The 16,835-nt window shown below is 41.5% G+C and overlaps 1 protein-coding gene across 3 annotated transcripts in view; it reads right to left on the bottom strand.

Moving 5' to 3' along the window:
* anks1b (ankyrin repeat and sterile alpha motif domain containing 1B) overlaps window positions 1-16,835 on the bottom strand; it is a 276,143-nt gene that overhangs the window by 51,099 nt on the left and 208,209 nt on the right. For all 3 annotated transcript variants that reach the window (XM_026146086.2, XM_026146087.2, XM_080291511.1), the window contains 4 exons: window positions 15,433-16,085; window positions 14,724-14,846; window positions 11,253-11,322; window positions 8,343-8,449 (listed from right to left, as the gene is read on the bottom strand). In XM_026146086.2, coding sequence (XP_026001871.1) covers window positions 8,343-8,449; window positions 11,253-11,322; window positions 14,724-14,846; window positions 15,433-16,085 — 953 coding nt within the window. The remainder of the gene's footprint in view (window positions 1-8,342; window positions 8,450-11,252; window positions 11,323-14,723; window positions 14,847-15,432; window positions 16,086-16,835) is intronic.

Raw genomic sequence — 16,835 nt, 5'->3', positions numbered from 1 at the left:
AGATAAGAAGGAAAAAAAGAACACAGGCAGATACCAGATAGCTGCTGTTTTCCTCCACCTTATTTCATTTCTGCGTAGAGATCGATGCTGGGAACACTCTGCCCTCGAAAAGGACATTTTGCTCCCTGGCTGTGACATTTTCATTCTAGGTATGCCATTGCTGCAGTTTAGTTTTCACTGCAGCTTCCTGAAGAGTTTCTGCAGTCATGCATGAAACATGCTGCGCTTTATGGCTCACTCACGCAGATTCCTACGCCATTCTGCGTCCAGCTGTGTATCTGCTAATTGCATCTGCTTGTATTTGCATTTAAGAAGGAGGCAGCGTTCTGCATGCTGAATTTTAAATGGCTTCCCAGGAAAAGCGCTGCACGGTGACTACTGCGGCGCTCAGGTCTGTATATGCTAAAGTGAATTTGACTCCGTGTTAGACACGTACGCTCGGCGTAATGGCTTTGAACAGGTGCAGTGTGAAAAAAAAAAATGGCAAGGAAGGAAATATCAAATATGAAAGAAAAGTGGAACGACATGCGAGAGGCTGTATTAATGAAACGAGGAAGCAGTGCTGGAGTTAGAACTAAAAGATCAATGTGTGTGTTTTAAGAGATTTGAATCTTTTGGTGCAGCAGCTGAGCTTCTGTTGTGAACTTGTATAATGCATATCAGGGGCTTTGGTGAGTTAAATAACAGGTGGGTGCCATTTTGCAAGTAGCATTAAAAGACACTGAAGTTGGCTGTTTCCACCTCTACGATTGCTAAGCAGGAACACATCCTGAACACCAGCTCCAGGCTTCAAGAAGCAATTCTAAAAGGTAATGAGCAAACTTTTACAGAGTCTCTTGAGCAATTTCAAAGCTAGATTGTGCTTGGACAAAAGTACTGAGTCGCACCTCTTAACCTTCGAATACACCCACTAGCCAGGCAGTCTGCTTCTACCAGCATTTGTGAAAGATTATGTCGTTCTAAAGAGCTCGCTGAATTGGAGCACGGTGCTGTAATAGGATGCCACCATTGTAACAAGTCACTTTGTGAAATGTCTTCCCCTCTAGATATTCAACAATCAACTCTGAGTGGTATTATCGTAAAGTGGAAGCGCTTTTAGCTCAGCCACAGAGCAGCAGACCATGGTAAGCTACAGAGCAAAGAGAACTATGCACCAGCAGCTTCGAGGTCCATGACTGAGGAGCTCCTCTAGGTGTGGCTGGCATACTTGCACTACTAGCAATGCGATGCATGTTTTAATAATAAAATATGAAGTCATGATGTTTTGTTTTTGCCTCAATAAAATTAAATCTCTATCCAGTTTGTTTACACCACAGTCTAAAAAACAACTGCAGAGCAGATCATATAAAAACAGATAATACAATATCTTATATGATGTCGTTAGCAGACTTTAAAGGTGTGTAGCTGTGAGGTAGATTGGTCCATTTTGAAAAGTTGGATGAATTTAGGACCTTACAAAGAACAGTAGTTTTATTACAGTATTATTGTATAAGAATTCATTTAAAGCTTTTGAAATTAAGAGTGGCATTTTGCCATTTTATCCCCAATAAATCCAGTACTGAATTCCCTTTTGTAATCTGATTACTTCTAGATCTCTGAGTGAGCCTACTTCTGCTTTGTGTTCAACCTTTGAAAGATCCAGATGAAATATGCAGGTTGCAAAGACATATCTCCTGAAAATGACATAATGCGATCAGATGAAAAACTAAATAAATGCCCATGAAAAGTGATCGACTTTTGTGTGACTGGTCCACCTGCCTGTCACTGTACCGGGCTGTGAAAACTAATGCACCAGATGATCGGGCTCATTCTGTGGCTAAACCTTAGCTTCCACAATGTCTTCACCTACTTGTACACTGGGACCTCTGTGGGAAGAAGAAGAGTGCAGTCCATAGATCAGCTCCCAGGCTGATTAATAGAGCACAGAGAGGAGCTGGTGTTGGAGCCACAATGCTACAACTTCACAGCAGAGTAATGACTCCGAGAGTCGGAGCAGAGTAGATTGGGGGGGTTTAAAGAAGCATGACTAATTGCTCCCTGTTGGGCTCCTGATGCAGAGAGATGGGGTTCCTCCATGTTTGTTCTTTCTCTCTCCAAACCTATTTTGTCCTGTTTCTCTTTGTCTGAACATTATGTTTGCCCTACAGTATGGCTACCACTTCCAAGTGCGCGTGATGGATCATGGGATCAGCTATCACATGAATAGATGAACACAACAGCCAGCAGAAATAAGTGAAAGCAACTAATGACGGTGTTGTGCTTTTCCTCCTCGTGCTTCTACTGTTTATCTTGTATTCTGGAGGTAAACATGAGCTCTGGTATGGACTGGTATGAGCTCTAACAATCCATTATGGAGGTTTTTAGCATCCACAGAGTTGATACAATTGCCATAGCCCGCAGTTATTTTGTGATACTTAGACCACGCCGCTTAACAACTGTGCCAGAGAGGGCAAAATCTCTAAATGCAGAAATTAAAATTCATGTGCAGTAGCAGGGGGTTGAGGCTGAGATTAGAGATGGAGCAAAAAACGATAGTAGTGACGACCATTATCGGCTCCAGCAGGCCTGGGCGTGTGCTACAAATCATGCTCGACCTACTGTGTCTCTTTGCTCTCTCTCTCTCTGTTCTTTCCATGCCTGTGTTCATCCCTCTGAGCTTCTCTCTTTGCGATTCTCTGTTGCGCCGCTTATTTCAGAAGCGTTCCTCTTTCCTCATTATTTTGTTGCCTCTCTCTCACTTACTAACTATTCAAACCCTCTCTTCTCTGTCCTCACTTGCACTTTTAGTCTGTAATTCATATTCCTTTTGGTTTCTTTACAAAAGTTGTTGCTCTTAGATTTATCGCCTTCTCCCGTGTGAAGAGGCGGTGACTTAAGTTTCTACAACTTTGCGGCAGTTTGAAGAATTTCGGTTCCAGAATAAATCCCTTCATGAGCTGTATTAAATGTAACCACCTTATGAAATATGAATACTGAGATTGTGTTATTTCTAATGCTGTTGTTTCCTAACTTCACTATCAGGAGAAGCTCAGGGTCAAATTAATTCCGCTAGCTTTGCGTGCTTTTTTTTTTCTAATTCAGCTGCTGTTTCTTTATTATACATAATGCTTTACTTCTCCATTTCTTTCACTGCGGCCTCATTCTTCTGCAGCTCTGGAGTCTTTTATCCTTCTTTTATTTCACTGTGTTGAATGAAACTAAATAAAAAGCATCATGATTAAGGAGGTTTCACTGCACATGGCATTCTTTTGTATTAGTGTGTGTATCTCAGTGCCTCCACAGTCCACTGATAACCAGTTTATGTGGCACTTAGTAGGAATTCTCTATTTTCTATCACAACTGTGCTTAAAAAAAAAAAGAATCAGCTTTCTTCACTATCCTCTATTCATTCGGATATTCTCAGCATATATATGTGCTGGCATGCAGTGTGTGTGTGTGTGGGTTTGATTGTAATGAGTATTAGCTGGGACAATGTGACTGCAGTTAGAGGGCTAAACAAGAAGAATGAGCTTCTCGCTCCAGTGATCCCATAAATATGACGTAGCTTTGCTTTCAATTCTCCTCTCACTAGATGCATTTGCATCTTAGAAAACATATGAAAGGCTGCTGCTCGCCATGATGAACAACTAGGGAGCGGTAATATCACAGACTCTCCAGTGCCCTTCAGTTTTATGAAGCATTTTATCGTCCTTTGTCTCCTTGTTTTAGTTTCACAGCACACATCTTGACCATTTAGGTTCCCTGCACTCATCGGCATAACTTCCAGACCCGGGAGGCGGCTATTTTTTGTGAGATAGCCCAGAAACACCCGCTGTACATTACCTGCCAAGCGGCAAAAAAGCAACTGGATAATGTATGCAGATGAGCACCTAAAAAAAACTCTTTTAAAAAAGGGTAGGAGGAGAGAAAAAAAAACAGACCAGAGGAGGTAAACAGAGAGTGACTACATACATTTGCCAGGTGGCCACTATCTGAAAATCTATTCAAATATATGCTCTTGTTACACCCTGTCTGCCGCCTGTACCAGGGTCCAGTATCTGTTATGAAAAATGCAACCAGCACTATTTTTTGAAGTGTAGCACATTCATGGAAGAGGCCACCGCATGCTGCTAGGACTACAGCAGATGCAGCATGTGTTGTGCTTAGTTTCTGTCGCATGAAATTTGGTACAGTTCCAGCTGAGAATTTTTAGCACAAGGTTTAATAAATGGTTCATTGTTGTAAGGACATTATTTACTCTCTATTTGACCGTTTTGTCATTGCTTTCCAACATTCTTTCAAAACTCCCTCTGGATGTGATCCTTCCCTCTGTGATCATGTTACTGTACTCTTGCATTACAGAAGTCCTTTAATTTTCTAAATGATCGAGAGTTAGAAAGAAAGAAATGGTGCAATTGCCCCAATAATAAAAAGGACAAAAACACCAGAGTAATCTGCAACTTTTCACAAGAGATGATATGCAAGAAAGGACATGAATGTAAGCGTAAAGGTAGAAAACTATGCAGGTTGCAAGCACTATGAAACCTCTGCAAAGCTCCTGCTATTGCAGCTCGCTAACATAAGAGATTTTTCGCATTAACAAACTAGAGATGAACAGTCTTGTAGCATCATTTATTGCATCATATGAAGTGAACTTTGGGGTGTGTTTTCCTGACAACTTTACTGTTTGCTCTAATCCTTCAATAATGAAACAAAGGTTTAGGGTATGTCCTTTAAATTAGAATGGGAATTTGTACTGATACGTGGACATATATACAGTAAGGCTTATTGTTTATTAAGCTGCAGAATACCACAAAGGTAGTGTCAAGTATGCAGGAATTAAATAAGTAATGCATTGTTTTAATAAAAAAAAAAAACCCAAACAAACACTGAAGAAGATTTTACGACAGGCGATAGCGAGCGTAAGAGGTTAAGCTACCAACAAATATCTTAATGAAGAATCGCTTAGTAGCTCATTCAGCAAGTCAAAGTGCAAGACAAGACATGAGGGCCTGTTTGGATCCAAACAGAAACAGCTAACGTGAGTCAGCCTCTGTCTGTCTGTGTCCGTGCTCTTGCATGTCTCTCTGTCTTTAAATTTTCCATACATGAACGGTCACTGAAGTGGATGTGATTAGCCTCTATCCAGTGTCCTTCGTATAAAATTCTGTGTCCATAACAACCGTTCTACTCCTCGCCATTTGTCCATCAATCCGGCAGCACTCGTCCTCTACTGGGTGGTTAAGGTGCCCGGACACACCCACACTTATGACTCCTATTAGCAGTAAACGATAATGGCAGATTGGAAGGCCCGTACTTAAACAGTATTCATGTCTATATAGATGTATATATTCTTGCACGCCACATGGGGCCTTTCACAGTTATGCACTGACGCAGATCAAACTCGAGGGCAAATTAATTTGCAAACCAATCAGCTGTACAAATGAACTGGCCTTGAAACGGGAAGGGAAAAAAAAGCTTTTATTTTGTAATAAGCAGAGTCGTGGTTTGAATCATCCACGCCACTCGATTTCCCATACTGAGTGAAATGAATGTGGCACAAAGCTCTCGTTCAAGAAGCCAGTCAACAATAAAAAAAGAGCTGCTCTCGCCCAACACAATGCCTGTAGCCAGTGCCTAAATCGCATTAATATCAATTTGTGGTGGACACTGATTTTTTCCCCCTTTAGGTTGAAAAATATTAGCAGCCTTCTTGTTTAGTCAAGACTGTTAAAAAGCATAAAAGGAGTTACAAACTCTACTCAGCATGGGGGACACCAGCGAAACTTTAACACCCGGAGAAAAGCACCACTTAGAAAAAGAGACTTTGAAGTTACTCTGATGTTTGCGAGGCAGCTTCATCTCTTTTCAATATTAATTGTATCTAAAGGCGTTTCAGAGGAGACGGTTGAGCTATTGAGAATACGTTTTTAAAGAGGGGTGATGGGATGGAGGGAGTAAAGCCAGGAAAACAGATAATCCCAGAGTCTCTCAGAAACAATGTTATTGACAATAAACTAGGTCCACACGAGAGTAATCCAGATACATAAATGGTGGTGGACAGCCACGGGCTTAAAAAATACATGTGAGTTCAAAAAAAACAAAACAAAAAGCTGTGAACAGCCTGTGTGACGTTAACAGTTGCCTGGACACTAACAGCTGCTGCAGTGACTCCTACCTTCTGCTCATTAACTTACCAAAGGAGGATGTAAACAGAAAAATAATGTAATGTTCTGCAGACACCCATGAAACTCGATTCATTATGAGAAAATGGAGTTATATAAATTTCCAATTAAAATTAGAAGTTGTGCTGAAACTCCAGATGGCAGGTTGGTTTTAGATAAATATCTTATTAAAAGATAGTTTGAGATAATGCTTCTGAATGAATCTGTATGCCAATAAAAAATTCAAGTATGCTTTATATGTTGAGCTTTATTAGGAAATATCTGCTATCTTGCCATCATCACTGCGTTGATGCATCCCTTAAGTACACAAGGCAAGAATGGTACCGTTTCAGCCACCCTGACACAGTAACCATGAAGGTGCTCCAGGTTTTAACTTGCAACTTGGGCTGACTTTTGAGAATGGCTAACTAGATCAAACTAAGACCAAGACGTTCTCTAAAACCGCATGTGCTCTCAACAGTTACCAGCTTAAGAAAATCAGGAATTTCTGTCTTTCTCCATCCCGATATTGTACTTCATTCTCAGAGCATAGGCTTACTCATGGTTTTTAGGAAGTCCAAGCCTTCAGTTATCTGGCTCCCGTCCAGTGGGTTCAGGAGATGAGCACCATTTCTACTTGTGATGCTGAAAACTTTACTTTTTGATCAATCTTATACTTAAGGATGCTCTGTCAACCTTGAACCATGCCTTAGATATGTTCCTATGTATTAAGTCTGCTAGGGGACCTCCAATTACGGACTTTTTTCACTCGGCATGGGTTTATATGTCTATCACTTTGATTATGCCTCCTTTCTCCTGCATTTTCAAAAGAGGAGCATAGAAAGACTACGAACAACTTAGGCCTCATAGCTAAACTGGTCACAGCAGATGACTGCCCCTCTTTTAGACTCGTTCTGCAAAAGGTCTCTTCCTGCTAAAATGAAGTTCTTCCTCCCTGCTGATTTTTGAGGGTCTCTTTCTAACATTGTTGAGTCTTTACCTCACAGTGCAACATTCATTGAGCTAAATGTTGTTGTGAACTAGTGCTATACAAATAAAACTGATACGCCTACTGCTTCTTCAAAACCATTTCATCTGTATTAAATACTTTAACCACAAGATAAACTGTGACCACGTGTGGGAGAAACACACAACAGAGAGATGGTGTGATTTCATCCTGTTGCCAGGGTAACTAAAGGAACAGATGCAGGTCACACTGAGTGTAGGACCAGAACGCTCACACAGGCTTACATGCATCCATAAATACTTATGGTGATCCATGCATACCCTGGCGATTGACCCGATGTCAGAAACATCAACATTTATCTGCATTCTCTCTTCTGGATGTCAAGAAGTCAGGAGAAAATAAGAGGCTGTAAGTCAACCAGAATTAGAGAACTGGATAAACCCTCGAACCCCTTTATATCTGCCATTTTTGAGATATCGCCCCCCCTTCAGTTAGTAATAATAATCTCCAACTGAAGAGGAAGTCATCCAGTCAGCATGTCTCTGCTTTGTCTCCCATCTTTCTGCTTCTGCTGCAGTTTTTCTTGATCGAGCGTCATCGCTTCTCTACTGCTTTCTCTCCTTGTTTTCATTTCCTACTTTCCTGCTCATCCCTCCCTCTTCCGTGGATATCTTTCCCACTAACACACACATGCAACATCAAAAGAATGTCCAAAATGACCTAGCGAGTTTCTCTTCCTACGTCACTGCTTAAGAAGAGATTGCATAAACTAGAGGAGACCATCAGTTTGGATCCCGATCCGCAGGCTACAGGTGGTTGTGTGCACAGTTTTTCCTCTGTGTGCAAGCGGATGCATGCAAAAACCGTAAAACAACTGTGATTTCAGCATGCATTTTTATTGCAGCATGAGCACGTATGTGTGCAGCATGATGCTGGAGCTGGATTTTTTGCTGTGGCAGAAATGTGGTGTAGGATTTCTGTGCGTAGGAGGACCTCACATGGCATCAGATGGGAGAGGCAGTAATGATGGGAAGGGAAGAATGAAAGAAAGAGAGAAGATGATACAAAAAAGGGGAAATTCAATAAATTCAAACTAAAAAAAATCAGAGTGACGGAGGAAACATGCTGGTCATGCAAATCCCTGCACAGAAATCGATGACATGATGAGCTCGAGGAGCAGAGAAAGCTTGAAGAAGCTTTCTTTTCCCTCAAAACACAATGAAAACACTCACCATAAACTGGACGTTGTCAAATCCATTGGCCAGCAGGTGGTTCTCGTACTGGACCAGGCCGATGGAGTCTAGCCACTGGCCCACAGACTGCAGCGGGCAGCGGGGACCTATAAGGGGGTGGAGGGGCAAACGTTTCAGTAGGGAGTAGCCATCCACGCGGTAGCAGCGGCAGTCTGGCTGAGACAGCTGGCACTGCCACATCATGTTGTGGCGGGCAAAGTGGCTGTCGAAGGAGCCCGCCATGCTTTTGAAGAGTCTTTTGGCAAGGCAGCAAGACAACAAAGATGAAGGGAGGGCAGGTAGAGGGGGGAAAGGGGGGAAGAAAAGGAGGCTAGGCAAGGGGCATGGTGAGTATGAAGGGGGTCAGCATGCAAGGGTGCAAGCAGGTAAAAGTGGAGGTTAAGACGTCCAGACGTTTCTTTCTCTGAATCCAGCTGGAGGAAAGATGGGAAGGGGCTGAGGGCTGAAGTTGTATCCAGAAAAAAGCTTCTGTCGTGGAGGTTAAATCCTGCCAGAAATGGGTGATGGATAAGACTGGAGGTATAGATCCGCAAGCAAAATCGACTGTGTGTTTGTCGTGCACAGCACAGCAGCAGCTTCTTTTCAGCTGTTGCGCTCGCTTGGCTGCTCCCCGGAGCTTGTGTGTGTGTGCACGCAAATGTGTGTGTGTGTGTGTGTTTCAGAGAGAGAAAAAGAGAGAGAGCTGCCCGCGTTGTAGATTTCTCTTTATCAAGTACTCCCACTCTCATCTGTATGCTTCTGCAGCCTCCTCTCTCTCTGTCTCTCTCTCTTTTCTGAGCGCACTGCTTTCCTCCTTCGTTCCCTCACTCTCTCAGTCTCGCTCGCTCGCTCTCTCTCTCCCTCGCTCACTTTCCCCTGTCTACCTCCAGTCTCCGTCTTCTCTCAGTGTCGATCATCACCCTGCTCTCTCTCTGCTGCTCTACATATATCTGGCTCGCACTGCTGATAATAGTCCTTGCAACATCTTCAGCTCCTTTGTCTGCGAGCTGAGCTGCCGACCGCTCATACCAGCACCATGCTGACTGTATCCATGTGGCCATAAATATACACACACGTCTGTGTGTGCGTGTGTGCGCGTGGTGCTTTGTATATGTTGTTGGTGGGAAGAACTGGTGTGGCATAAACTGGATTTCTCTCTGTGGTAACCATGGATAAAAGCAGCTTTGCATTCACAGATGAAAAGAGAGAGAGAGAGGATCAGGAGGTGGAGGATGGGGGACTTAATACAGGGAAAGGGGGATGAATGCAGTAAACAGAGATGACTAGTGGAGACTTCAAGGTATGCAGGTGAGGAAACTGGCAAAAAACAGTGCTTTTCTGTGCAGAAAAAAAGTTCCATTTTTCCTGTAAGAACCACACAAGATCACTTACAAAACCACCCACATGCTAATCAGATAAATTCTTAAATTAACAACGGCAGTCTTAATTTCATAGTTTTGGCCACCATTTCTATCAACAATATAAAAAAGCTTCTTAGCTGAAAATAAAACAGGAAATCAATTATTCAAATTTTAGTATTTCCTTGCAACTCCACCTCTATCTAATATTCTATATACAACCTATATAGATTTTACAAATCCAAAAAGATGGTAATTTTTTTTTTAAAAAATGCAAGTTTAACATTACTATTTTAAGTGACTTCTTGTCTGAACTGCTATGCTGTTGCTTTCCCCCCATTATTTCAAAATTTACCACATGTGGGGTCTCTCTTTTGTTTCCTATAATGGGTCTAGCTGACAGGGTCAATGCCTCAGTTCAAGTTATGTCGGACCCAGTAAGAGCTGAGCTCCTATAAGATCTGTGGCACTTGCTAATTCATCATTAACACCCATTATTTCAATTACAAATAATGTGTTTTTAATGCGATCAATAAGCTTAAAGAAACCTTTTTCTAAAAGATCTATGCACAGTATAATGTTGTGTGAATGGCACTTTACCACCAGGGGGTACAGCACATTATTTTGCAAACATTTCCTGTTAAAAGCACACACAGTATAGACCATATATCCATGATGGGTGTAGCCACCCTTTGGTTTTTGAAGCACTAACTTAAATCATACACATTTTGTGTTTTTTTGGAACCCAAAGTGAAAGTGGGGTTCTAAGTACCAGTTAACAAGCTTTGTTAGCAATCTGCAGGGATTCACTGTAGATGGGCAACACAAATACACATACCTGCTAATTAGTGCTTAATAGCATATTAGCAAAACACTGGAAATTTGCTGGCAAAAACTGAGGCAAAGACCTATCCAGCAGGCTGTGAGTATATTTTTACCACAGCAACAGAGAAAGCACCAGAGCATGATGGTAAAGTGCAAACTGTGTCCATACTGCATCATAACGTTGACACAAAGCTAGCAAAGAACTGACTGTATGCTGAACCCAGTCCGGCAGCCAGAGCCTGAACTTCAAGAGGCACTCTTCAAAGCAGCATTGCTTTGTGTTTGTTGGCGTTCTGTTCAAAAGAAAGATTGTGTGTCCTTATTACTGTAGGGTAGGGATTTGTGTCGGTGTATGGGACTATGGAAATGCATTAGAGGGCATATTAAAGAATAACACAAAAGTAAGGTAATGAATAGCATAAGAAATTCCATTCTCAGAAGTAAATAAGCAAATTAGTAAGTAAATTTTTTAAAGTATCAAGTTATGTGTGAGTAACACTCCAACACTGCTAATTTATCTCATTACCCAAGCTTTGGTAGTAACAAAACTCAGATTCTAACTTGTCATAATCTCTTAATTACTCAGCAACTGCTATGTTAAGTGCAATACTATCATACTATGGAAAAATGGTGCCCAACATATGAGCATATGACTAAAAATTTAATTGATACGACTTGCCCTTAAAGTCAGATTCACACACACTCACTCATACATGCGCGTGCTTACCTGAGGTATCATCCTTAATGTCCAATCCACTGCTTATTCCTGCCCCAATGGAGCTCATAATCTTGTCAATCTGATCAGATCAGAGAAAGAGAGTGAGGGAGAATCTCAGTTAGAGAGATGTACAGCGTGTGCAAGGAAAAGTCATTTCCCAGTAATAAGGCTAACCCCTATTTCTAGATCCGAGTGTCACGTAGCATGATCATTACGCCAGCCTGCATGCTCAATGCCAGTCATTCCCCCTGTGAATTGGAGGAACGGGAAATTTAAAGACACCAGAGCAGAGATGAAAGGAGAAGGTTGGATTGGAGAGAGCTAGTGTGGCTTCATTAGTGTCTGACTACCAGCAGTAAAATGATCATCCTCAACCCTGGACCTGCTGATAACCACTTAACTATGCAACCTGCACATCCATCTACATTTCAGCACCGCTGGCTCAGAGGTCAGAGAAACCCGAGTGTTTAAGGAGTCAGGTCTGACAAATTCAAATGCTGTTTACAAGCTGACAGACCATGAAGGTGGTCTTTGTAATAGGATAAACTGAAAGTAATTTCTGCATATGTCACTACACACCAAGCACCAATGCAAATGCAAGCAATAAATCAAGACTCAGAGTGGTAGATTTAAAGCTGATTTAAAGCTGATGTGACATTTTTCTAAACAACTTTATTTTGAAGTAAAGTAAAGCTAATGAATCGAAAATGCTGTTAATGATACATTATTTAAAAAAAAGAAAAAAAATGACGTGCACAACTACAACTATTTAAATGCAGTTTATTGGCAAGGAGATCACATCTGTAAGTCTAAAAAGTCTAAAAGCAGTTGGTTTGGGTCAAGTCGAATCCATTCATCCACCCCAGTATCAAGACATCAAAGCCAATCTGCACAGAAGTGCCTGAGATGTTTTGAATCATCGTTAAACAACAAAGAAGAAGATCACTGGGTGATGGACCAATTAAAATTTGACACTATATTATATAACACATCAGTCATGGACTATATTATCGGTAATGCCAGAATACGTCTTTGGAGTCCTGTCATGAGGGTCCATTTTTCACAGGCGTACAGAAAGGTCGACAACAGGTGAATTTTGGAGCACATACAGATAATCACAGGGTGTTTAGCCAATGTAAAAGTGCAGTTTGTTGTTTTGGTTTGTGAACTTAAATTGTTTTATGTCTATATTGTATATGAGTGTAGACTTGTATATAGTTAAACATGTATAAGATAAGATAAGATAAGATAAGATAAGATAAGATAGAACTTTATTAATCCCTCGGGTGGGTTCCTCTGGGAAATTCGATTTCCAAAAAAGCACAGCACCGACAGAAGTTACAGAGTTATACACACACACATATATATAAATACAGAGACAATATAAATAAAATATACGAAGGGGATAAATAGAATAAATAGGAATAAAAATAAAAATACAAGTGAATTGCACATTTCAAGTATTGAGTCTATTGCACCGTTGACTATTTACAAAAGTATTGCACAAGGTATTGTACAGTGAGGTGCAGAGGCACTACAGCTTAGTTGTTCCCCCCTCCTTTGTCCTCCTGTTTCCCCTCCCTCTCCCCTCCAGAGAGGAGTTAAACAGTTTGATGGCGTGTGGAACAAAGGAGTTTTTAAGTCTGTTAGTTCTTGTCTTTGGGAGAAGCAACCTGTCACTGAACAGACTCTTCTGGTTGTTAATGGCCGTGTGCAGAGGATGCCTGGCATTGTCCATAATGTCCATCAGTTTCTTTAATGTCCTTTTCTCTGCCACTGTCACCAGAGTGTCCAGCTTCATGCCGACCACAGAGCTAGCCCTCCTGATCAGTTTCTCCAGCCTGGATGAGTCTATATTGTGTGATGACATGTCGAACTCTGAACGTTGGAATTAGAAATAAGGTGGTAGGAACAAAAAAGTGTAAACTTAGCTGGTGGTCTTAAATTTTGGTATTTCAGCTGCTATCTTTACCAAAATCTCAAGTTTTAAGCCTTTATCTAATATCATGCAACCAAGATACTTGAAGGTCTTCACCATTTCCTGTCTTGTCCCACTGACTTTGAAATCTAAATTGATACCTTGGATATTGTTGGTTATGAGCTGGGGCAATGCTTTATCAAGATGTTCCAGCATCTTTTCTTGCAAGTTCATCAATATCATCTGCACAATGCAAGTTCTAGCAGATCTACCATAACAATGCACAGTCATTCAAAGCAGGGATAGAATGGTTACCTTTGAAGAAATGTCAAATAGTTTGCAGGTCCTAATTCCAAATATGATCAGATGCATTTACTAGATCTACAGCAGATCTCTGGAGTATTTAAGCTTGACACTTTAGCTCCCCTACAAAATAAAACTAATGCAACCCATGTTTCATGTGCCAGGCTCAGATTAAGAGACTAATCTGGGTCACTTGAGTTTAGATTTTGACCAAGAAGAACCCCCCAAATAACCATATTTTTTGTATAAACCAGCATATTGGACTACCTTTCAGCTTGTTGCACTAAAGAGAATGATCTTCAAATCACTGACTGTTATGGAATGTCCCTTGCCACTTCTCTCTTCTCAATAATGCAACACTTTCCTGAGCATGTGATAGATATAGAGCAGCTTTGTTATTTTTTCCTCTGAAATCCCTGTTTACCAACCTTAAATTTCCCCGGGGCCAATCTAACCTTATCTCTTCCTCACGCAGCATGCAATTATCCAGAAAAAGAAATATGAGAACTGTGGAAAATTCCATATGGCAATTCATCATCATCAGGAAGTCGTGAGCTGCGTGGAGTAATTAATGAACATGTGCATGCAAATGTGGAAAGGCACGCACAAATGGACTTCCACTGACATGCATTAGAGTTACTTTAAAAATAGAGAGACTAATTAAGGCATCCCCATGATTACGTGTGATGGAACTTGCTTTTCATTTTCTGGGTGTGTCAGGGTGCAACGAGTGCTTTTTTTCTGAGGCGTGAAGAGTGAGCAGAAGTCAATGTGTCTGTGACCCCAAATGGTTATAAGGATCCAAACAGTGGTGTCCAGTCAATACATCACATCTGTGTCAGAGACCCTTTAATATTGAAAGAACCCCGGGCACAAACACACCAAGACCAAAGCACGCAGCACCCTGGACCGCATCTCTTTAATAGAAACTAGAAACTTCCTTCTCTCAGATACGTGGGTCTTCCCCGCAGCTTCATTGCTGGTTACAGAACAAAATCAATATGTGAGCATGTTAAATTAGCACTTGGGCTCCTTCTGCACTGTAGTAGCCGAGTGTATTTCAAAAGGAGGAAAAATTGAAGCAGCTCACTGCTGTGGGTGCGGAGTTTTCAACTGTTTCCTGCTGAGACGGTTCACTTGACCAAAATAAATGCAGTGTCAGAGCAGAGGCGCTGACAACTTGGCTTCTTCTTTAATGTTGCAACTGATGCTAAATGTTGGGTGATAAGCTGTGCATGTCAGGAAAACTGTCTTCTTACCTCTTCCCACTCAGCAGTGAAAGACGGCGTTCTCTCCAATCTCCCCTCCGGGCTGGCGCCTTCACGTGGGCTCGGACTTCCAGGGCCCTGGCCCCGTGATCCGGACCCCCAGCTGTGCTCTTCCTGTAAGAAAAAATAATAATAATAAAACCCTTTGTGCTTAATTACTGCACAAATACGAGATGCAAAACAAAAGTTGCCAAATATTTAACCTTAAAAATATGAACAACTAAAACTGAAAATAAGTCCGTTCAGTGCTCATCAAACTTTCAGCTGTAATGGCACTATTTTCATCAAACAGATTATGTATTTAGCTCATGATTTATTTACAATGAATTACAGAAGTCTCATAAAATGTGCTGCGGCAGAGAACATTGTGACCCAGATTGATGAGTTATCCAATTGGCTGGACTGGTTTCTGCTCTGTTTATGAAGTCACATGACACAGCAAGATGCAAATTATTTTTATATAAGTGAATATTTACGATATTTGCATTTGTGCTCAGTACAACAATACTGGAGACTTCTTTGCTTGTGCAGACGTTTAAAAAGAGTGAAGTTTTACTTATGATGTCAAATGAATTCTCAGAAACACTTAATAAGAAAGACTCTTGTTAATAACTCTTATTAATCTAAATCGCAGAATTCATGTTCTTTTTAGTGCTCTGGCTGCATAGAGAATGACGCTTTTAAGGTAGCGAGAACTTACCTGTATGGGAGACACTGCCACTAGGTTAGAATCAGACTTGGAAAGAGATTTCGAAAGCTGCAGGTCCAACACACTGCGTGGCATGGACCTCATCCTCCCAAGGGTGCAAGCCCTTTCCTCGTAGCCAATCCCAGGTGAACTGTCTTTGGATGTCGCTCCTGTCTGGCTTCCCCGTAAATCTGCAACTTCTCCGTTTTGACCAGAGGAACAAGAGGGTGGGTGGCTCAGGGTAGACCATCCACGAGGCAGATCTACCTGTTCACAGTTTCTGGGTTGGGCCTGGTCCTGGTTGACCTTGGTGTGGAAGATAGTCCGGTACACAACCTGTGGCTTTCGAGTGTCGTTGGCTAAGCTCTGAGAGTATGACTCACTCCCTGGCCGGGAGAAGACCTGACTGGCTCCTCCGCCGATCACAATGCTGAACTCAGGGGTCTGCAGAAAGTTGCTCTGGACATCTGTATTTTTAAAGGATTTGGGGCTGTAAAGGTGGTAAGGTGTATCGGGGGGTTCACAGGCTGGAGAAGATCCATGAAGCAGGCCTGCAAACTCCTCTGGGATGTGGCTTTTCCTGTGGTCCTGTGACAGAGCGTTTGATTTGGAGGACAAGCAGGGAGGAGGAGGAGGAGTCGGGTCTCGCTGATAAGGGATGTCGTCTGCAGACAGGACACATGCACAAAAAAATTTGATTACCATTAACTCAAATTAACCTAAGCATATGCATTGTATTTGAGTCAAATGCCAAAACAATGATACAAATGAATGAATTTATTCCAAGAATACAAGACAGCAAGTATAGAATAAAGGACTCATTAAATAACAGAAAGAGAAAGAAAAGTAAAAACTACACAAGCTGCAAACAGGAAGATAAGAACAGGGTAATGCATCTTCTGCTTCCCTTGTAGAAGACTGTTTGTTTCTCAGAGGAGTAAAAGGGCTCCAGACTTGCATTTTGCACCTCTGCGCCTTCACTGTGTGGGTGCAAATGGCATGCTTGTGCATCTGAACTTACATGTATGCATGAACTCGTCCAGACAGATATTCTCAGACCATCGATGTGGTTTGAGTATTTTTTATTTTATTTTAAAGTGTCAGGGGATGCTTTTAGACGTCCACTCACTCTGTCTGTGTGCAGCAGTTGGAAAGCTGCTTCTGACTCTTTATGTGTGTGTGTGTTTGTGTATGCACGCGTTCTATGTATACTTGACTATTATTGTATCAGTGAATGCTTATAATTACATCTCCATTAGTTACAACTTAAGTCGTGTATGTTTACATGTTCTTTAAAAAGATACGCTCATTAGGAAAAATGTAATTTCACCAGAACTGCCACATTCTCAGACTCATGACAAATCTTACACTAAATATGAGAGTGTAGTAAAGGAGAGGCTTAGAATCAAACAAAA

This window comes from Astatotilapia calliptera, chromosome 17 (assembly GCF_964374335.1).
Source record: "Astatotilapia calliptera chromosome 17, fAstCal68.1, whole genome shotgun sequence".
Lineage (NCBI taxonomy): Eukaryota > Metazoa > Chordata > Actinopteri > Cichliformes > Cichlidae > Astatotilapia > Astatotilapia calliptera.
The sequence above is the reverse complement of the archived record's forward strand: the minus strand, read 5'-3'. Positions and strand labels throughout refer to the sequence as shown.